This window comes from Dasypus novemcinctus, chromosome 8 (genome assembly GCF_030445035.2).
Source record: "Dasypus novemcinctus isolate mDasNov1 chromosome 8, mDasNov1.1.hap2, whole genome shotgun sequence".
NCBI lineage: Eukaryota > Metazoa > Chordata > Mammalia > Cingulata > Dasypodidae > Dasypus > Dasypus novemcinctus.
Genome location: NC_080680.1, coordinates 81279735 through 81303866, shown reverse-complemented (window position 1 = coordinate 81303866; position 24132 = coordinate 81279735). Strand labels below are relative to the sequence as shown.

The 24132-nt window shown below is 35.6% G+C and overlaps 1 protein-coding gene across 9 annotated transcripts in view; it reads left to right on the top strand.

Moving 5' to 3' along the window:
* The window catches only part of RNF38 (ring finger protein 38), a 189008-nt gene extending 166258 nt beyond the window's left edge, over window positions 1-22750 (top strand). For all 9 annotated transcript variants that reach the window (XM_004457274.4, XM_058302086.1, XM_058302084.1 and 6 more), the window contains 8 exons: window positions 5769-5936; window positions 7223-7393; window positions 10118-10279; window positions 10611-10717; window positions 12025-12109; window positions 15685-15806; window positions 17549-17648; window positions 19282-22750. In XM_004457274.4, the coding sequence (XP_004457331.2) occupies window positions 5769-5936; window positions 7223-7393; window positions 10118-10279; window positions 10611-10717; window positions 12025-12109; window positions 15685-15806; window positions 17549-17648; window positions 19282-19344 (978 nt within the window). In that variant the 3' untranslated portion in view covers window positions 19345-22750. The remainder of the gene's footprint in view (window positions 1-5768; window positions 5937-7222; window positions 7394-10117; window positions 10280-10610; window positions 10718-12024; window positions 12110-15684; window positions 15807-17548; window positions 17649-19281) is intronic.
* The last annotated feature ends 1382 nt before the right edge of the window (window positions 22751-24132 follow it).

Sequence of the window (24132 nt, the reverse complement as noted above, 5' to 3'; positions counted from 1 at the left end):
CAAGGAGATGGTGGATACAAGGCTTCATTTCCTTCTGTTCAGCTGAGGGTTTAGCTTCAGAGCTTGAGAGTAAAGGCCAAAATTTTACTGTTTTCTGTGTGGTTTCTGAGGTAAAAAAAAAAAAAAAAAAAAAAAGATGTACATCTAGATGCATCCTTATAAAGTTGCTGAATCTTAAGGATAAAGAAAAATCTTACAAGATTATAGACAGGAGGAATTACAAAGGAATCAGACTAGCATCTAATTTTTTAACTGCTGCACTGGATGATAGAAAACAGTAAAAAAGTAATGTATATTAGTAATTGAGAGTAAACATAATCTTCCTTGATAGCATTCTTCTGTTGTACATTTTCTTCCTTTGTAGTCATGAAACACTTAAAAAATTGTCATGTAATAATTCAAAATGAGAAGTCTTTTGAGGCTACATTGTTTGTGATCATAGCCCAATAAAACAATAAAATTATAAGTGAAAAATTGACTTAAAAATAACTCTTAAATCAACAAATGAAAGAGGAAGAACCATGTGATTATATAGTTGTTGAGGAGTCAGTTGTCACAGTTCTAATAAAAACCTCTAAATAAAATTAGGATGATTATAGTAAATAAAAGTAATAGCATATATCCTAATTGGTGAGAGACAGGAATTAGAAACTGAACAAATGCTTGGTCTGTCCATTTTTATTTATTATTGCCTTAGAAGTTTTAACAAATGCAGTAAGATAATGTAGTAATGGATATAACACACTGAAAAGAGAATATAGTTGTATCTTTACCCCCTCATGATATAAATATATTTGATAGAAGCTTTGATAAGGTGCCTAGATGCAAATTAAATGTACAATCTACATCTATCAACTGATGAATAAATAATAAGATGGGATATATCCATACAATGAAATATTTCTCATTCATAAACAGGAATGAATTATGCATGATTTTTCTGTAAACCTACAACTTCTCTAATTTAAAAAAAGGGAGGGGGATGAAGTTCTGATACAAACTACAACATGGATGAACCTTGAAAACATTATGCTGAGTGAAAGAAGCCAATCACAAAAGGCCAAAGATAGTATAATGACTCCATTTATTTGAAATATCTAGAATAGGAAAATCCATAGAAATAGAAAGTAGATTAGTGTTTGGGGGTGTGGGGAGGAATGGAGAGTGACTGCTAATGGGTATGGGGTTTCTTTTTGAGGTGATGAAAATGGTCTAAAATTAGATTGTGGTGATTGATATTACAAACCACTGAACCATACATTTAAAGCACTTATTAAAAAATCAATAACTTAAGCTGTAAGTACCTGTATATGAAAAGGATAAAAGATTGTATTTCAGTAGTGACAAATATACATGGGTAATAGATATAACAAGAAAGGCAAAGTGTAACTGTGAAGAAAGCTATAAAATATACAAAGCAAGGTATGTGTAAATAGAACAAGTGTATACCAGATTTTTAGGATGAAAACCAATATTAAAATGTCACTTCTCACGAAGTTAATATGTAAGTTAATATATAAAATTGGTGTAACTTTTAATAAAATCCTAGCAAATTTTTATTTGGGGAGGGGGGTTATATACTTTGTGTGTATTTCACAATTAAGTTTAATAAAAAGAAATAGGAAATTACCATACTTCATTGATTCCAAAATGTACAATTTTTCATATGTCAACATCTCTAAAGCTGAGATGTTTCTCACAGTTATTGGCATCTTAACCTCAGTGTCAGCAAGCAGTAATTTTTTTTTTTTAAGATTTATTTATTTCTGTCCCCTTCCCCCAATCCCCCCAGTTGTCTGCTCTTTGTGTCCATTCGCTGTGTGTTCTTCTGTGTCCACTTTTGTTCTTGTCAGTGGCACTGGGAAACTGCCTCTCTTTTTCGTTGCATCATCTTGCTGCATCAGCTCTCTGTGTGGGTGGCTCCACTCCTGGGCAGGCTGCACTTTTTTAGCGCTGGGCGGCTCTCCTTACGGGGTGCATTCCTTGTGTGTGGGGCTCCCCTATGCGGGGGACACCTCTGCATGGTATGGTACTCCTTGCATGCATCAGCACTGCGCATGGGCCAGCTCCACACGGATCAGGAGGCCTTGAGTTTGAACCTCCCATGTGGTAGACGAATGCTGTTATCAGGTGAGCGAAATCCGCTTCCCAGCAAGCAGCAGTTTTAGCAGTTTTCAGTGCTGTGCAAGCAGTGTACCAACATCAAACCTTTAACAGTCCGTTGTTGGGGGGGTATCCTACAGAAATTTTTTTAACCCATAGGAATTAAATAGTTGTAGTTAGGAGGTAGAAGGGGGTGAATTAACATCATTCTTAAAGAGTAGGCAAAAGTTCTTCCATTGCTAGAATAACAATTTCTATAGCAGAATAACAGTAAGTCTACTCTAGTCCATCATTCATCCCCCAGTCTTCGTTTCTGAAATGGTCATACCAAATCCGCCTCTAACTGAAGGAGGCAGATATATGGGACTATCTTGCTTGCAGTTATAGAATTCTCTCTTCCTTGGAATGGTTGTTGTCCATCATCATCTCCTTCTTAGTTGTCCTGGGTGAGTCCAGTGAACTGGAGAATAGGTGTTGCAACTCTGTTGAGATTCAGGACCCAGCTGACACATGGAAAGCCCAAAGCATAAACCTGTCAACTCTAGTACCTAACTCTAGGTTCAAATAGAAGAGGCAGAGGAGTCATGTGTAGGGAGACCATAACATTGATACAAGGCTTTCTTGTCATTTGGAAATTATATATTTATATATTTAATTGAAGGAACTTTCGTAAGACCACGTAACACTTTAACATTCATAAAAGGGTAAATTAAGTGAAATAAAGTGATTAAGGCATTCTTAATCTTCACTTTGGGTCTGCCTCTGCTGTAATTTTCAACTCAGTGGACATTATATTTTTCCATATAAGAGGCTTAGTACTATCAAGAGGGTGATGCAGCATTTCTTAGAACAATCTGTATTTCTAACCATTGGTGCTTGATTCTTAAGCCAGGTTTTGTAATTATGAAGGACTGGCCTGCTTTTGTATAATTTTTCCTAGTAGAACATGAAACAATGATGTGTCATACAAATAATGACATTTTAAAGTCAGTGAAATATGGTACTTACATATGACAGATTTGGTTATCAGAAACCTGTAATTAACTACTTATTGGTAAAATTCAGTATACTTTCTATTGAAATCAGATATGATAAATGACTGAACATTAGTTTTGAAGAGTCTATCTTTGGCTAATGCAGAAAGAGAAGAAAAGTGAATAATTGGGTCGAATATTAGAAAAAACACTATTACCTATTAGCAGATATAGTTGTATGCTAGATAAGGAAAGTCCTTGTTGAAAAATATATTAAAATTAAGAAGATAAGGTTGTTAGAGTCCAGGTACATAAATAAAAATCAGTAACTTTCTTCAGTACTAGCACTAACCAACTTCACATGGACATAGGGTAAAATTGCTTATTGGCAATATAACAAAACTTACAAAAGAACTTTGAAGAATAAATGTTATAAAAGGAATGAGAGCTTTATGGAGAAAACATTTATTATCGGACAGGGCTCTAGTGTTGAACATATAGTGACATAATACATTCCTGGATATAAAAGTGAGTCCTGGGAAACGGACTTTGGCCCAGTGGTTAGGGCGTCCGTCTACCATATGGGAGGTCCGCGGTTCAAACCCCGGGCCTCCTCGACTGGTGTGGAGCTGGCCATGCGCAGTGCTGATGCACGCAAGGAGTGCCGTGCCACGCAAGGGTGTCCCCCGCATGGGGGAGCCCCACGCGCAAGGAGTGCGCCCGTGAGGAAAGCCGCCCAGCGTGAAAAGAAAGTGCAGCCTGCCCAGGAATGGCGCCGCCCACACTTCCTGTGCCGCTGAGGACAACAGAAGCGGACAAAGAAACAAAAGCAGACAAAGAAACAAGACGCAACAAATAGACACCAAGAACAGACAACCAGGGGAGGGGGGGGAATTAAATAAATAAATAAATCTTTTAAAAAAATAAAAAAAAGTGAGTCCTTTGAAAAATAAAAGTTTAATACTTGTTAACACTCAGAATACCAGTGAGTTTTGGAACAATATAAAATTATTTGAGTTTATATATAAGAATAAATGTGTGAAAATAGCTAAAAAATGTTGTGAAAAGTATGGTGAGGAGAAGAAGAAATTGTCTTACCAAGTAATCTTTCTAGTAAGATACTGCAATTAAAATCTCACAAATTGGCACAGGTATACATAAGTAAATCCAAGAATATATAGAAACTTATTGAATGGAAAAAGATTATATTTCCATTTTGAGGGAAATGAATCATTTAATAAATAGAGAAGATATAATTATCTGTTCAACTGCAAGGGAAATTAGAGCTATATTTCACATTAAAAACAAATGTTTTAGTTGCAGTGTAAATTAAATGTAAAAATTAAAAATATTAGAAAGCTTAGCATATTTGTATAAAACTTCAATAAAAGAAACCCAAAGGCTACATACAATTTGACTACATAAAAAGGAAGATCATGAATAACAAAATATACCATTAAATAAAGGGTTTATCAAAAGAAAAAGCATAGATTGGCAAAATATTTTTGTTAGGTATGAGGCACAGTAGATTAATACTATAATTAAAAAGCAAAACTACAAATGAGCATTAAAAGAACAACCTAGTAGAAAATGGACAGTGAACAAAGGATTTGGACTATTTACAGAAAAAGAAAATCTGAATGGTTAAAAACATTAAAAGATGCTTAGCCTCTCTAATAGTCAAATTCAAATTTAAAGCATGTATGGTAACACAGTTTTTTCACCCTTCACTTGGTAAGCATGCTTTTGATGTAAGAACATCTGCCTTGAGTGGATATGTTGGGAAATGAAAAATATGTTACTGTTGGGAGTGTGACTTAGTGGCTATCCAGGCTTTTACAAGTGATTTGGCGATAGCTGTAACAATTTCAGATACCTTCACCATTTTACCCAGTAATCCCTCTGAAATAAATAAAACTAATACATAAGATACATATATTTAATTATTTTTTTACAACCATGTTTTTATTAGCAGAGGAGTGAAAACAACTTGAATGTCAACTAGTAAAGGAATGATAAAAGTGAGTGTGCTTGGAATATCTGGCTATCACTCAAAAAGAATGGGTTGCTTTTAACTCCCTCCTTACCTTGAAGAGATGGCTACACTATTTTTTTTAAAAAGTTACAGAATAATATCTTATTTCTGTTAAAAATGAACAAGACAACTTATGTGCATGTGGGAGGGCATGTTAACATTTTTTACCTCAGCTTGGGTAGGATGGGAGTAAGACTGGACAGGAGGAAAGGAGATAATTAACTTTTTAAAATACTACTTTGCTTTATTTCACTATGCAGTTAAACAGAAGTTGCTTTCTGATGGATGTGACCCAGTGTTGGAAGACATAAACTTTTATTTTCCCAAAAGTTTCCTTTTCAAAAAAAGTTTTCTGCTCTAAAAACCAGACTAGAAGAGTAATATAACAAGAGAATGAGCTCATTATTTTCCTTTTCTAATTGGAACCTCTACTATAGCCTTTACAGTGCCCTAGGCTATTCAGATCTCTCTGAAGAGTTTAGCTGTACTTCTGCATACATCATAATACTATTAAAACAGCTTTCCTATACAAAGGAGAGGTCCATTGTGACAGTCTGTGCGGCTGAGAAGGGAATCAGTTACTGCCCAATGTTAATTACTTTTAATAGTTAATGTTTTATGAAAATAGCAAAAGTTCTGTTCTTCTTTCCTAATAGCTCCATCAGGGCACAGTACCTGTTTCATATACAGTAACAACAGTGGCACCACATGGGATTCCACTCTGCACAGGCCAGCACATCCCTGCTTGCAGTACCCAACAGGTCCCCGGATGCTCTGTGGTTTTCAGCGGTCAGCACCTCCCTGTCTGTAGTGTGCCTCCTCCAGTAAGTCTGTGCCTACATTTTCATTAATTCTACTGTTAAACAAGTATTTTTGTAATTTAAGTCTCAGAAAACCCTATTTATAATAATTTCTAAGTGCATTAAATAAGCAAATAGAATTTCTTGGAAGACTGCCTTTGTGGACTCGCTTCCTAAGTAAAAAAGACATTCTTTTTGCAACAGAAATCTCAGTAGCATCTGTATAGTAATTATTTAATGAAGTTATGTTTAAAATGATATATTTTTGTATTAAACATATTTTAATGTCCTGAGGGTCACACCATCTTCCCTTAGCAAAACTGTTATAAATGAAGCTTGATCTTGAGGGGGTTATTAAGATAGGGTGTTGGACTAGTTAAGTATTAAAGTCTGAGACCTTAGGGAGCCACAGTATCATTGTCAGCATTAATTGCATTTTAGTAGTTACTTTGAGTGCTTGATCTTGTTTTATTCTTCAGGACAGGATGCCTGTGATAAAAATGGTATCCATACTCTCTAGGTGATGAAAGTGAAAAGGTAAATGACTTGCTCAAGGTCCTAAAGACAATTAGTATGGTTGAGCAAAGATTGACATCTACTTTTTTCTGCCTCTGAAGCTCTTGCTTTATTTCTTAATCTTCCAACTCCCAATCCAGTCTCCTATTTCACAACTGAGGGTGCTGAAATCAGAGGATTTAAATGGCTTAACTAAGATCAATAATATCTCCAAAGTAAAATCTAAGTAGAGCCCTAACACCCTGATCTGAATGTGAGATTAAAATAAACACATACACACATAAAAATTTCAATACCAGTTTAACAGATTAATTTACCCAAACTTGCTTTCTCAGTAATAAATTATAGAACTAGTATGCTAAAGTTGCAAACTTAAAATATTGAGAGACCACAAGGCAATTATTTGTGATAGTTGGGCTCTTATAAATATAAAAATCCTAGAAATGAAAAATTTTACAAGATTGAAAAGGATACTTTCTTGAAATAGCAGTAGTATCCCTGCATCTTTAAGTAGAGGGAGGGTCTTCTATTCAGCAACACTTTTCCTCCATCTCACTGGTATTAAAAAGACTAGAATAAAAAATAGATATTTTGACTGATTTGTAAAACTATATAATAGGCAGAATAATTACTAGTTACCAGTACTTTAATTGTAAATACCAAAATATATGTCATTGTTAACATAGGTTATTAAAAACATTGTGGTGTGATTTGGGGGTTCTATGGTAATGACAGATTTCAATCTCACTGTATTTTTTTAATTAAATGATATATTCTGATACTTTCTCTTACAGATGCTTCAGGCATGTTCAGTTCAGCACTTACCAGTACCATATGCTGCATTTCCTCCCCTTATTTCTAGTGATCCATTTCTTTTACATCCTCCTCACCTTTCTCCACATCATCCTCCTCATTTGCCACCTCCAGGCCAGTTTGTCCCTTTCCAAACACAACAGTCACGATCGGTAGGTATCTTTATTCTTATGTTTTTAATTTTTCCAGAATGTTTAGCCCTAAAAGGCATATTGTCTGTAAGTTGTTATAGTTTAAACATGATGATATAGGCTTTTTTTCCTTCTTAAAAGAATTAAAAGAATCCACAGACATAAAAATTAATATAGAGGGGAGCAGATGTAGCTCAAGTGATTGAGTGTCTATTTCTCATGTACAAGGCCCTGGGTTTGATCCCCAGTACCTACCCCCTTCCTCTCCCTCCCCTTCTCCCCCCACAAACCCAACTCTTACTGGGGAGGGGATGTGTATCTCAGTGGTTGAATGCCTGCTTCCCATGTCCAAAGTCCTAGGTTCAGTCCCTAGTACCGCCTAAAAAAAAAAATTAATATAGACATATTTAGCAATATAATTTTGGTTTCTTAAATTATCCTACTTATTTATATGTCAGTTGTCTAATTTAAATGTGTGCTGCTCCTTCATATCTGTAATCCTGGAACAGGAAGTAAATCTGAAGAAAAATTTTCATTTAGTTGTACTTCCCCCTACCCTTTATATGTTTTTAAATTGGAAAATGAAAATATTATATAGTTGTTAATGCTTGTTGTAATAATATTTGTATTCATTTATTGATCCCCACCCCCCACAAACTAGATATTAGGAGATTAGAATTTTTACCCTTAGATATTCCATTTCTATATCCCTGCACAAGTAAATTAACCGTTCAAGCCTCAATTGCTTTTTTCCAAAACATGAGAATAGGCCTGTTTTCTGCAACTCTTTTGAAAAGCAGGTATGATTGCCAACTAAGAGTTAATTCTGTCCTGGGGCTGGATTATAGCTGAGAAGCATAGTACTTGGTGAGGGTAGAGGGTGGTAAGTGCTATGTAAGTGTAAGAAATGGCACAGGAAGAAAGTCCAGTTGTTTTTTAGACAGACCAAGTTCAGCATCTTGAATCATCAGGCATTAAGAGGGAATAGAAAAGATAACAAACGGATATTTTGGAAGGTATCAATCTTTGAAAGGAACTTGAGAGTCTTATCATAGCAGAAGCTAACCATCCTTTACTAAGGGTTTGTGCGTCATACTGGGTACCAGAGAGAGGTCAGCTTACCAGGTTGCTTTCCTGATAGCTATAGAAGCCAACTGTGATAGAAATTTAGCTAATCTGATAGATTAGAACTACTTCTTCAAGAAAATATTTATGAGAATCAGGACAAAATTTATGCCAGGGTGCTCTTCTTTTTAGCATCTAGTATCTGGGAATTCAAAGTTAAAATAGAATTCAACCTTCACTTGTATCTGAATCTGGAATTCTATTATATCATATAGCCAGATCAGGACTTAAGTTCACTTGTGTTGCCATAAGGCTGAGCAGTTGTGATTTCTTTCAGATATATGTAAGCTGCATAATTAAAATGTTAGTAATCACTTACATTTGAATAATGTGTCACTGTTTTGCAACTAAGGAAGGAAGTCAAGCCAGTATTTAAAAACACATGTTCCTAAGGGAATTGAAAACATGCCCACATGAAAATGTGTGCACAAAAATGTTCATGGCATTATTCATAATAGCCAAAAAGTGGAAATACTGAATGTCCATCATCTGATAAATAAACAAAATGTGATATGTCCATACAATGGAATATTATTCAGCCATAAAAAGTAATAAAGTACCTGATACAAATGACAACATGGATTAATTTTGAAAATACTATGCTAAGTGAAATAAACCAGGCACAAAAGGTCACATATTGTATGGTTCCAGTTTTATGAAGCATCCAGAATATACAAGACACAAAAAATATATGTCTCCAGTATAGACACAGAAAATAGCGGTTGTTTAGGGCTAAGGGATGCATTTGCACAGGGGCTGTAAGGGGCAGAAATGGGTTGTGATTGCTAATGGGGTTTCTTTCTGGGGTGATGGAAATGCTCTGAAATTAGATAGTGGTGGTAGTTGCACAGCTCTAATACACTAAAATCCATCGAAATGTATGCTTTAAAATGGAGAATATTATAGCTCGTGAATAATATCTCAATAAAATTGTTCTTTTTTTCCAAAGAGAACACATATTTTGTGCTTGTGTACTGCCTCAGTGTTCACAGCTTTCTTTTGGAGTAAGCTGTGAACATGTTGGTTGTGTTGATGATACTGAGGCTCAAATTGAGTACTTTACCTAATAAAGTCACATGGCTGATTAGTGACAGCACAGGTTTCTGTCTAATGCCAAAAGGCCATAGTCTTTCTATTACCGAATGCTGCCCTCTCTATCTTGTCCTATTTAGCTCTGGTTCTGATTTATAAATATACCTCATATTCTGTTTCATCTGATGAAGATTGTCTGAAAATCCTATTAGTAGGGCAAGATGACATTAAATAATAAATAATTTTAACTTATGTAATTGGCTTGACTAGATGACTTTTTTATCGTTTTTCCTTTCATTTTAAGAGATCTTAGGTTCAAGTAGTAAAAAGAAATGTATCTATTAATGCATAGTGGAAATGTTTAATAACATATTTTAGAGATATTCTTAAATTAAAAGGATTTTTACTGTAGTCTATATATCTTCCTCATCTAAAATATAGATTTTAGATTGACATAAATGTCAAGAGATCCATCCATACCTGGCTCTTAAAGCTATTTTGGGGAGTTTTGTTTCTTTGTTTTGTTTTATTAGAAAGCATTACCTATCTAAACACTGGAAGTATATTAGTTTGCTTTTTTCCCTTCAGCCTCTACAAAGGATAGAAAATGAAGTGGAACTCTTAGGAGAACATCTTCCTGTGGGAGGTTTTACTTACCCTCCATCAGCCCACCCCCCAACATTACCTCCATCAGCTCCTTTGCAGTTCTTAACACATGATCCTTTGCATCAGGAGGTGTCCTTTGGAGTAGTAAGTTTTTGTACATTGATATATTATAATTTATTAATTGCTTTGCAATCTTTTATTTGTTGTGTTTCTCTTTAACTTTCAGCATATTTAGAATTTTAGGTGTTACTTGAAAACATTCAGTTGGAAGGTTATGTTTAGAAATATATCTAAGCATGTGTTTAAACAGGTTGACACATCTATACTGTTAACATTTAAGGAATATTAAATACCCCTTGAATAGTACACAACTTTGTAGGTTTTTTTTTTAAAAAAAGAGATTACTCATCATATTAAGTAGTTATAAAGGTAGAATGAATGATCTTAAATCATCTTGACATTTCTCATCCTATAGCCTTATCCTCCATTTATGCCTCGGAGGCTCACAGGACGTAGTAGATATCGATCCCAGCAGCCAATTCCACCTCCCCCTTATCATCCCAGCCTACTACCATATGTGCTGTAAGTTCTTTCTTACTTTAATGAGTTCTGATTTTTTACACTTACTAGATTCTCTTTCCTTTATGAATGTCTTCTATGTAGTATGTAATTTAGGGTGTTTTAGATATTTGTTTTTACTTATGCTTAGGTGTTGGGATGGATGAGCCAGTTTAAGTGAAAGAAAGGAAAGAGCCAAGGAGATGGGAGAAGTGGGGAAGGAAGAAATTGGTGAGCCAGAAAATAGATTTAACAAGTCAAGAGACAAAAGACAGAGATTGAGATTTTTGCCTCTTTTATAACTTATGTCACTTGCCACCTCTTGTTACCCAGCTCTTGATGCCATTGCTGCTATCTAAGGAGGAAGAGGAGAAGCAGAGTTATGTCTGTCTTAGACCACTCTCTCTTTCTAATAGAGAGCTACAAGTCCCATGAGAGAATCCAAATGAGAACTTAAATGTTTGTTTACTTCTCTCTCAGGTGGTGAAGTTTAGAAGTAGGCAACACAAGGATTGTTTGTTAGCCACGTGGTCATAAAGAAGGATTGTCCCATTCTCAGAGTTTTGTGGCATCCACCACATGTTTTTAGATGGCTCCTCAAGCTCTGGCCATTTTGTATATATTCTAGCTAGCAAAAATGAAAATGAATTCCTCTGCCTACCTGATTTCCCCCCAGGATACTTAGAAGTTGCACATATAACTACTGCTTACATCCTACTGGCCAGAATTCAGTAATGTCTATAACTACCTGCTAGTAAGACTGGGAAATGTAATCTTTATACCAGAGTGTCATGTGCCTATATTATACTGTCTTGATAATTGTAGTTTGTTAAAATCAGATATTAGAAATCCTCCAGCTTTGTTCTTCATGTTTTTGCTATTCCAGAGCCCATGTATTTATTTCCATATAAATTTTAAAATCATCTTGTCATTGTTTACCAAAAAAGTTTGCTGGCATTTTGAAAGGCATTGCTTGGAATCTATAGATTCAACTTGGTGGGAGAATTGACAATAATATTCATCTTTTTCTACTTACATGATATATATCTATGTTTGTTTTCTCTAATTTATTTTAGCAGTATTTTTATAGTTTTTATTGTACAGGTCTTGCATATATTTAGTTAAAATTTATCCCTAAGTATCCCTAAGTATTTCTTGGCTTTTTAGATATTTTTTTAAATGTCAATTTTCAGTCGTTTATTGGTATCAAGTCAGTCTCTTTACAGGGATATCATTAATAATTAACACTGGCCATTCCTTATCCCTGTAGCAGAGGCGCCCTGTCTTTCCTGTCCTGTTGATTAAATTAGTGTTGGTTGTTTTCACTGCAGATCAATGCTTCCAGTGCCACCTGCAGTGGGCCCAACTTTCAGCTTTGAATTGGATGTGGAAGATGGCGAAGTAGAAAATTATGAGGTTAGTAAATGAATGGTGAATAATTTAGAGATAAAAGTATTAATTGCATGCATTCTACTTAACTCATATAATTAGACAAACAAGCATTTTGTGCATTGCAAGATACAAATAATGCCATTAAAGTGTTCAGCATCCTTAAGGATAGTTGGGTATATGTGGTACTCTGTTGGAATTACATACAAGTCCCACAAGAGAACCCAAATGAGAAATCCAAATGAGAATCCAAATGAAGGAAAGATGATTGGGTGTTCTGAAAAGATTTTGTGGAAACATTAATGTTTGGGCTGAATCTTGAATAATGGGGCTTTTCATGCATAAGATTAAGACAATAGTCCATGGATAAAGGAAAGGGAGAAAATGGAGATTTGATTGAAAAGCTCATCTGGTTGTCCTTGGGTGCTGCCTAGAAAATGGACAGAATTTTTAGTATTGTGGAAGAGGAAGGAGCCACTAAGTATTTTGGTGTTAATAGCATCAGATCTCTACTTTTAAGAGTCCTAACCTGCTAGAAGTGTAAAGGAATAGATGGGCAGGGTTGGAAGTTGGTGGCAAGGAAACTTCTGCCATATTGAACAACAAGTTATAAAACTACTGAAGTTCTGAAGTTTGGGAACTGCAAATAGAAAAGAGAGTATAGCTTTGAATGCATGTTAACACAAGAATCAACAGATTATGATGATTTGAATAGTGTATGGTGTTAGGGGTGAGGGTGGGAGAGTTGCAAAAAGATGTTCAGCAAAAGGAGATTGCAGGGAAGCGGATTTGGCTCAACTGATAGAGCATCCGCCTACTATATTGAAGGTCCAGGGTTCAAACCCAGGGCCTCCTGACCCGTGTGGTGAGCTGGCCCCGGTGCAGTGCTGATGTTCACAAGGAGTGCCCTGCCATGCAGAGGTGTCCCCCCCATAGGGGAGCCCCACACGCAAGGAGTATGCCCCACAAGGAGAGCCCCATGCAAAAAAAGTGCAGCCTGTCCAGGAGTGGCACTGCACACACAGAGAGCTGATGCAGCAAGATGACACAACAGAAAGAGAGTTGGATTCCTGGTGCTGCTGACAAGAATGCAGGGGGACACAGAAGAACACACAGCAATGGACACAGAGCAGATGGGGAGGGGTGGCGGTGGGAGAGAGGAAAGAGATAAATAAATCTTTTTTTAAAAAATGACAGTAGGGCTTCTAACTGAGGTGATGTTGCATTACTATATTATTACATAGGAGGTGCAGTTTGGGTTCTGGAAAGGTAGGTTTGAATTTTGATATTTTGTTGGTTTCTTTTCTCTCCCCTTCCCCCCCCCCCCCCCCCCAAGTTTCTGCTCTCTGTGTACATTCGCTGTGTGTTCTTCTGTGTCTGCTTGTGTCAGCAGCACCCAGAATCTGCGTGGCATGGCACTCCTTGTGCGCATCAGTACTGCGCATGGGCCAGTTTACCACATGGCCCTGGGTTTTGAACCCTGGACCTCCCATGTGGTAGGCACTTCCTTCACCCTTCATTCTTACTCCAGCCTCACTCAGTTTTGATTTTCATTGTATAAATACTGGAACAATTTTTTAGGTGAATTGAACCTGGAGAATGGGGGAGAGGTTGAAATACACAGATACACATACAGAAGCTTAAAACATATTTTTTTCTTTCTTTTTAATGCTTGTGGAAGAGTTCTAGCCATATAGTATATTCTTCCTCTATAGTTTTCTAAAATGCTGATTCATTACTTTCTACATATATAATCACACTGCAGTGTCCTTTGGATTCTGTTTCCAGATTTCTTTAGAGAGAAAAGGCTATAATGATTTACTTGTTTTATTTCTAGACTGTATATATTAGTTTTGTCCAAGGCACGTAAGAACAGGAGTTTCCTAATCCTTTAGGCATTCTGTACTAAAATTAATCCTAAATCTTGATGCTGAGAGGGATAGCTTTTGATTAAGTGGAGCTAAAGCATATCTAAAGAAGACATTGGTTTAAAAGAAATTTTCTAGCTATGGAAGTAATGGGTAAGATGTAAGTGCAATTTGTTTCTGATTAATACACATATCACTGGAACAAACAGTGACATCATCATAGTATAATAAAAAATGCTTTGTATTTCACATTGAAATCACTTTCTAAACTGAATTATTGGGCTAAGTCTATTTGAATAATGGGGCTTTTCATGGATAAGATTAAGTGAATGCTTTATACCAGTCAAGAAAGTCTTTTTTGCTTTTCTGGTTTTATCTCCTAGTGTAAGCTCCCTAGGCCTGGCTCTTTCCAGAATACCACCATTTTGGAGTCCATCCTATTCATTCTTGCCTTTGTACATTTACTCACTTTGATCCCTTAACTGGAAACTCCTCCATCTTCTTCCACATTTTGAAAATAACCATCTTTCAAAACCAGCTCAAATACTGCTGTCTCTGTGAAAGGCATTTGCACTTCTAGCTTCACATCTAAATGTGTCTTTCCCTCCTTTTCTCATAGTACTTTGTTTTCCTAAGCACTGATCAGATCATATCCTGCCTTTAGTTGTCTTCCTGCTAGATCATATAAATTCATTGAAGTCTTACTTATCATTATATTTTCCATCCACTAACGGCTTAGTGAACATGTTTAATTGGGTAAAATCATAAATTGTGTTAGTTGAACTTAGTGTCTTATAGTGTATACAGTAGAGGTATAAAATATGTATATTACCTATATCATAAATTTGATCCAAAGTTTATATGCTAATTTTAATCAGCATCAATTAAATTTAGCAACCTATCTTGGGTCTAGCATTTAGAAGGGTTTGGGGGTGGGTGGTGAAGAGGGATCAGTTTATTTAGATGACCCAATTCTTCAAATAAAGCTGTCCCAGGAGCATAATTGTGATGGCATCATATTAAAACACATATAGTGGAATGAGGGTAGCTCAGTGTTTGAACAGTTGCCTTGTATGTACAAAGTCCTGGGTTCTATCCCGGTGCTTTCTAAATAAAACCACATATACAGCCATCACAGCCTTAATTATTGATATTTTTAAATTTAGTCTGTTCTTCTCATTGTTTATCATCTTTTATATGTTTGTCACTCCCTTAACCCTGTGGCATGGTGGTCTGTAAAGGGGAAAGTAGTCCACAAATTGTGGGAGAAAGCAAATGAGTAATTAAAGTCATTGAAAACTGGAGAAACTAGGTACTTGTATGACATCAATAAGCATAATAACTGCAGTATATTGAAATACATTAAAGTGTGTTTATAGTGATATTTCAAAAATTAAAAGAAAAATAATTGGGCTTATTTATCCTGCCTTTTCTATATAAGGTATACTACTGAGTAATTTGGTATGGGATAGTTGTTCATTATGAAAATATTTTAGCTTATAAATGAAGAAGTAATGATAGTATATTGCCATTTTGCCACCCCTAATCAGTTAATCGATTGAGGCAGTATTTATCACTGCTACAGTAAGAGAGCCAACTGGACACAGTGAGCCTTATGATTAAAATAGGCAGACCTCTAGATCTAAGTGCCAATTTATAGGAAATAGAAAGGACAAGGAATTCATTAAACCACACAGTTAAGAAAGATTAAAATACTGCCTTTTTGCCCTATAGGCCCTGTTAAACTTGGCTGAGCGACTGGGAGAGGCTAAGCCTCGAGGACTGACTAAAGCAGATATTGAACAACTTCCTTCTTACCGGTTCAATCCTAACAACCACCAGTCAGAACAGACTTTGTAAGTACATTTTTCTGACATTCTGTGTTAAACATCCTCTTCTACCATTATGAAATAAAAGCTTGAGATTCAAAGATAACTAGGTAAAGATAAACTTTCTCAATGTCATACTCTAGCCTATGCTATCCAGTAAGTTAGTCACTAGTTACATGTGGCTACTTAAATATAAATAAAATAAAAAGTTAAATTTCTTAGTTGCACTAGCTAGTAGCTACCTTATTGGAAGGTGCAGATGTAAAACATTTCTGTCATCTCAAAGTTCTATTGGACAGTGTTATTCTGGAGTTTTAGATTACCTAGAAATTGTGTGTTTTCCAATTTAAATTCTAGAATGTTTTAATATGAAAAATCTCATACATGTAAAGTTTAGGTTTTTACATGAAGAGTCTGCTTATTACAGTTTCTTTTTAAAGAAGAACTTTACTGTGCTGTACTTCATAAAATTCACCTATTTAAAGTATAGAATTCATTGGGTTTTAGGATACTCATAAAGTTGTGTAACCATCACTACAATCAAATCTAGAACAGTTTTTGTTACCCCAAAAGGAAATCCCATACGTCTTCCCATTCATCTTAGCCATCATTCCCCATTGCTTTTCAACACCAAGCCCTAGGCATCCCCCAGGCTACTTTATTTCATTATAGATTTGTCTGTTCTGGACATTTCCAGATGTTCTGGACATTTCCAGATGGACATTTCCAGCCATATCAGATGTGGTTTTGATGTGGCTTCTTTCATTTAGCATATTTTCAAGGTTCATCCACATTGTAGCTTGTATCTGTACTTCATTTCTTTTTATTGCCAAAAAATTGTCCACACTTTTAAACTAACATGTAAATGCTATTGTGGACATTCGCGTACAAGTTTCTGAGTGGATTATGTTTTCATTTCTCTTGGATATATACCTAAGAGTGGAATTACTGGGTCATATGGTAACTCTTTGTTAAATCTTTAAAACTGCCAGACTGGTTTCCTAAGTGGCTATACCATTTCACATTTCCAGTAGCAACAACGTATGTGGTTTCCATGTCCTTGTCAACATTAAGAATCTCTTTTTTGAGCCTAGCCATCCTAGTGAGTGTGAAGTGGTATCTCATTGTGGTTTTGATTTGCATTTCCCTGGTGGCTAATGACATTTATCATCTTTTCATGTTCTTGTTGGCCATTTGTTGACCTTCTTTGGGGAATGTCTACTCGGCTCCTTTGCCCATTTTCTAATTTGGTTATTTGTGTTTTTATTTTTGAGTTGTAGCGTTTCTTTATATGTTATAGATACAAATTCTTTATCAGGTATATGATTTTCCAAAATGACTTCCATTCTAGGGGTTGTCTTACCAGTTTCTTGATGGTGTCCTTTGCAGCACAAAATTTGTAATTTTAATGAAATCCAGTTATCTACGTTTGCTTTTGGTGTCATTTCTTAAGAAACCATCGCCTAAATCATGGTCACAAAATTTTACATCTGTTTTCTCCTAAGAGTTTTATAATCGTAAGACTGATTTGGATATTAAACTAGAATTTTCTTGATAATCTTTCAATAAAGCAGAACATTCTTGAGAAGTTACTAAATAAATGCCTTAAAATTAATACCATGATTTTTTTTAGGGCAGTGGACTAAAAATTTTGTCTAAAAATTGACATTTTGATAAGTGAGATACGATTTTTTTGTAGGCTTCAGTAATTATAACAAAATTTAAAAACCAGCCAGTTTTATGGTTAATGATCTTTCTACTTTTTTTAGGTGTGTAGTATGCATGTGTGATTTTGAGTCAAGGCAGCTACTTAGAGTCTTACCCTGTAACCACGAGTTCCATGCCAAGTGTGTCGACAAATGGCTTAAGGTAAAGCAGTGACATCCTGTGAAGAAAATAACATTTAATTTTCTTTTTTTATTGACCATAGATTCATATGGAGTAAGTTTACTTTAGAATCCATGTTTCATGGAAGATGGGTAGATGAAAGAAAATTGAAACACAGCTTTCAATATGATCTCTGTGAATGAAGAAAAAATGCCAATAAAAATTTGAAAGAATCAGCAATGTGGGAGTGATTGAACAAAACCGAAAATGAGTTATCTGCGCTTGACAGTGTCCTGATTGTCTCATGGAATATAGGGGCAAGGCTGAATTTGTTACACCACAGTTCCCTCTATAATTTTATTGTTTATATTTTCATAGTTTTAATTTATAATAGAATAAAAATGTGATGCAGTGACAGAATTTGAGTAATAATCTACTTTATATTGTTTTTTAATAGAATGTTTTAATTTGGAAGTAATAATATTGGTTAGATAACTTTGCAGTTTGATGAAGAAGAAAGGGTAAGAAAAGATTAGAATAAAATATCACCTGTCCTGTGAGTGAACACAGAGTCAAGAATGTACCTAGCCTACCCCAAACTGAATCCTAAAGGTGAAGAAATGTAACATCTTAGGAAAAGAAAACATTATATGTATATTGGATGTGAAAACGGAGAATTAGAAAACCACAAGTTTTATATGACTGATAGCTGGAGTGTGAGGGAGAGTGGCAAGAGAGCAGCATTCAGGGACATGACCACTGGGCAGCTTGTCTAGGACTACAGTGTGAAGGAGTTTGGACTTGATTCTGAAAACAATGGGGGAATGTTAGGATAGACTGTGTTTTAGAAAGGTCTTTATTGCTGTGTGGAGAATGGAATAAGGACGTGGTGGTCCAGAGGAAGAATGGATAGTAGCTATTGGATAAAAAGAAGAGGATTGATTCAAGAGTTACCATAGTGCAGAAAGGAGAGTATTTGATGAAAAACAGGTTGTAGGAAGTAAGAAGACAGGTGATAACATGTTTTTCTCTCTCCAGCAAGTAGGAAAATGGTGGTACCATTTGTTGAGCATGGAGTAAGAGAAAGTTTAGTTGCTGGGGAAAGGGTATTTGAATAAGTAGAGACACAAGTATAGGTGTCATCTCCTGTTCTACAATTAGGTATTCCTAACTGCCATTAGATTTTTCTTCAGTTTCATTCTATTAAGTATAGGCAAGGGAATGGATGTAGCTCAGGTGGTTGAGCACCCACTTCCCATGTATGAGGTCCTGGGTTCAATGCCTGGTACCTCCTCAAAACAAACATAAAACCAGCTCTCATTGGGACTCAGATGTAACTCAATGATTGAGCACCTGCTTCCTGTATATGAGGTCCTGGGTTCAATCCTCCTTACCTTCTTTTTTTAAAAAAAGGCAAGATTTTACTTTTAAATGAGTTAAATTTGTCTGAACTGGCAATGGGTATTGTCTATATGTTGGAACAGAGCTATTAAAATCAGTCACCAGTTATTACATTTTTGAGACTTTTTTTTTTAAAGACAAACTTAATTGTTTTTTACTTCTTTAAAGGAACAAAGAACATAAAAACTAAGTGGAAAGTAAAGAAAGTTCCATTGTTTTTACTATGTTTCATTGTATATCACAATTCAGACAAGTTTTCTCTCTTGTTTTATAGGCAAATCGTACTTGCCCAATTTGCCGAGCGGATGCTTCAGAAGTGCATCGGGATTCAGAATGACCAACTAAGAGCACAAATTTAGTTTGGGTGTTCCTCATCACATGTATATACGGACTATCCATTGAACTTAATCTGTGTGGCTTCCAGCCCTCCCTTTACCAAAAGGGTCAGTGGACCTTTCTTTGCACTGTGTGACTTAATCAACTATAAAAGCTTACAATTAGTCTTCACAATTATGGGATTGTTATACTAACCGTGTGATTGGAACTCCAAAGAATTTTTCTTTAGCTTAATTTTGTGTGTGCACTAACATTCCCTGGTTTTTGTGTGATCATTCCGAGTGTTGCTGCAAGATTACAGTGGACGTGATCTTTTAGCATGTGCTTTTATAAAAAGTGTTAGCTCCAGAAGATATAGCAATCTACCTTATATAGAGCCTTCAGAAACTGTGAGTGGAAATGAATGCAGTGTATGCCTGTTGGTGACAAATGTATCTGCGTGTGTTTGAGAGAGAGTGTGTACAACTACTTGTGTGAGGGCATGGTAGCTAATGTGTGTATGAATCCTATATACCAGCATGTACCAAGAATGTGTGTGTAGTTTTAATTATGCTGCAATGTATAATCTGGTGTGTTATTTAAACAGCACTAGTACTGTACACTGGTTTTTTCCCCTTGTGTTTGCTGTTGCACACTGATTGCTAAGGGTGCATCAATTATAAGCATTGAATACTCCACCCCTTTCCCTCCCAGTGAATGGAATGAGAAAGGTCTTCTTCCTTTGCTTCAGGCAGCTGTCACCTTCTCATCATTGGTGGTCGGTCCTAAGTGGGTCTCTTAGGAAAAAAATATAACAGATTCTCACTCCATGAACCTGATTTTTTATTCTGTTGTGAAAAAGAAATTTTTTAATCTTCAACTTGCTGTTTCCAAAAAGAAGGTGCAATATCATACATCATCAGTTAGCAATATTAGCATTTTAATCAATGATTTGAATGTTGATACTTTGTTTTTTCCTTTACATTTCCATTAAGCTTGTTACAGAAAGAACCTGTGATTTTTTTTTTTTAATGTTTAGATTTGTAATCTATTCTGAAGATATTTGAGTAATATATTTTCTGAGAATACCACTGGTCCCATGAAGTCTTACCTCCTTGACTTCTACCAGAACAAAATTTGTTAACCCAGCTCGACTTCTGATATTTGTTCTTTGTTCAAGCTCCCATAGGCAACTAAATTCCTTTAAGAAAATTATTTTTCTTTTTATGTTAATTCACCTTCCAAGCTCTAATTCTGAAAGTTGTCTAGTTCTCCTTCCCTCGGTAAATGTGTGTTTCATCAAAACCCTTGTTTCCAGGATGGATGAAGTGCTGTGACAGCTTGTATTCCTTAGACCTGATTTGCTTTGATATTTTATTGCTTTTCCTTTTAATTTTTGTTTGAATGAGAAAAGTTGACTACAACAGGTGTCCAGAATACTTGCAGTATAAATGAAGATTTGATTTTTGTATAAAAATAATGCTGTAAAACAGGAATTGACCTTCATTTAGTTGATATGAAATAATACATAGCTGTATGCTTTTTTAAAGGTTCATTCACCATAATTCAGATTGTTTAAAGTCATTTTTTAAACATTTAGATTCATCTCACATTCTTTCAATGTATTCAGCATTGTCTTCCTCTCCCTATAGTTGCTGTCACTGCTTTGTTGGCAATAGCACAAGCTGCATAATTCTAGTCAGGACTGTGATAACTTGCTGCCAGCCTCACTCAACTTTCAGTTGGCTCTCTGTCAGTTTTCTACTCAGTGTTAACTGCTCGTTACTGCCATGCTGCTTGCCCTCCCTTGAAGTCTCTATAAGCTCATCACAGCCTAGAGTTCAGTGAAGTCAGTTCACACAAAAGCACAATTTTGCCCTTTTCCAGACACTGTTGCCTCTATCTAGTTATACAAAAAGGATTTTGCATACTTTCTGTTTGCCCATAGATTTGTCAGTGTGTCAGAAGAAATACATCTAAACAGTGGTAAAATGTACATGTTATTTTTAAATCTTTCAGATATTCCCCACCTGTTCCTGAGGAATAAAAAATATGTTAAAGACCAAAATTATTGGCATAATGATCAGCTACATATTAATCACGTATCATTTAATCTTTTTTTATTAATTAAAAGAATCATGTTTAAATGGTAAAGGCCCATCTTATACATAGACTCTTTTATATAGCTGAAAAAAATTTTTATCTGTACAGATCTAACATAACACTACTATACTCAGTATTCATTTTATTGAAGCATGCAAGTAAAGCACTTTTTCTAATTTACATAGAGATACCTAATTAACAAGGCACATTGTACTAATGACTAGGAAAAGTAACATTTTCTTCCCTCCCTCCAACTATGAATTTTTGTCGTAATACCCTTTCTAGTAAATTTTTGAGAGGCAATTGTCCATTTTGGAGGCAGCAGGGTCTACTTTGGTAAAATCCTGAATTATTGTACTTTTATGACTGATCTCTCTTTGGGGATGTCTTTCTTTGCACAGGGCTCTTAGAAATGTGTGCAGACTTGCTTATTAACATGGATAGTGTATATTAGCACACATTTATGTGTTCTTAACCAACTTAGACTAGCCAAAGTGAGCAATTTTGAGGCTAACAAAAGAGGAAGAACAATTGAATATGCCCAGCTGTTTTCACCTCCGGTGAGGCACCAGATAGCACGCAGATGTTGATTTGTTAACCTTCCTCTTCTTCTTAAACAATATTGGCTTTACCATCTTAACTCTGCTGTGGAGTTTTGTTTGTTTGTTTGTTGGGGGTTTTTTTGACACGAGTTGTCAACTTTTTTTTTTTTACACTCTTCCATCCCCCCCGCCGCCCCCAACCACTGCCAACAAATAAAGCAAGTCAAGGCCCCCAAGTATCAAGATCTCATATTAGAATTTCCTGATCTGAATTTGTCTTTTTGAGCAAAATCTGGAAAATGTGAACACATCTGTAGATTTTATACATTCTCAGAAATGTGATTTCTTAAGATTCTTAAAATTTGGGCCTCTTATAATATTTTGAATGAGATCTTCCACTTATGAGAGTATTTTTCACAGATGTCTTTAGGCCTTCATTAGAAAGCTGTTTTTCCCCCTGTTGGTACATTTGGTTACCTCATCTTGCTGTTTGTTTCAGATTATGAAAGCTTACAGGGGTGGTTTTGGAATCATTTGCTGAGTCATTTCCTTAAATCATATTCCATTGTATCAGTTAACATATAGTTTTAAATGTACGTATTATAAATATCTGTAACCAAATCATTTGAAGGCTTGATAAATTTTTAACAAAGTTTGTACATTTTTTATGAAAGTTACTAGTAATGCTTTACTAAGTAGTGCAATGAATTTTTATTTTTAATCCCTGTGCCCAATTTTGGAGTTGAGAGGGTTGTTGGTAATAAATGTATGATGTACACTTAATACATTCTGTTGTGTTTCATGTTACTATGTTAGTAACGGAATGGTGGGGATTAGGGATTCTTGCTGATAGCACTCACTGGTTGAGCTACAAGCTGCCAGATTTACTTTCTAAACTATATTTTAGATTTTACGTTTCTGCATTTGTATAAACAACTTAGAAATACAAAGCAACTAGCATTATAACATATAGTGCATAGTTATATATATTTTTAAAGGCCAAGAAGCTGATGGTGTTGCCATGCATGTAGGGTATACATACTGAACAGTAGACACATACATAGATAAGTAAATTTTTTCCTGTATATTGAAGATATAATGCAGGAAACATGGTTATAATAGATAATTGGGCATATTTATGAGCCACAGTTCATATCAATCATTGTCAGCATAATTTGGAAAGGGTATTTTTTTGCTTGTCATTTTCCATAAATGTTTCTGTAATTGCTTTCCTTTGATTAAAAAAGGAAGAAAATAAAAGCAATCTACTACATATATATATGCTGACTGTGTTACTTGAAAAGGAAAGTGGAAACAAAAACAAAGAAAATGAGGTTGAATAATAGATCCTGTTCTCTTCCCAGCTTTGGGAAAGTCATTCTTTGGCTAAAGGGAAGGTGATGCTCTCTTACCAGCTCCAGTACTCAACTGACAGGAGCTGCTGCTTAGACCTGCCCTCTCAGGTGTTCAGAAAAGTGACCAAGTCCTGTACCCCCACCCCCACCCCATTTTTCCAGTTTTTTATTAGACTTCCTGAGTGCCTTGAGAAACCCAAAACTTGTACTGTCCTATATCAGGGGCATTTACTTTTCAGTAAACACCCATGCACTCTCTTGCATCTCCCTTACATAAAGCCAGAGTCATGAACTTTAAGCATAGGCAGTATAGCTTCTCTATGTGGGAGCATTTAAAAATCAGCCGTCTTTCTCTGCCATGGTATTGGCATCCCTGGATCCTAAGTCGTCATCTGAAGGAAGTGCCCTAGAAGGCCATTGGACCCTCAAAAGGTTTCCTCTGAGTGAGAAATGGAAATTATTAAATGAGATATAGAACATGGACTCTATCAGGATCTCTCTGGTACCAAGTTTATTTCCCCCTTTTACAAGTCTTGTTAATCTCCTTATTCTAAGTAGCCTTTGATAATACTAATTCCCATGCATTCCAAATGTGTGAAACAAATAGATTATAAGGCCTCTATATATAGATATAGGTAGATTTTTTTTTTTTAAGGAGGCACCAGGGATTGATCCTGGAACCTTGTATGTGGAAAGCAAGCACTCAACCACTGAGCTACATCAGCTCCCCAACAAGGCCCCCTATTTGCATCAGAGGAGAAAATTCTTGTTAGTGGTCAGACATAAGCAAGAGTTTCAGGCCTCTTACGT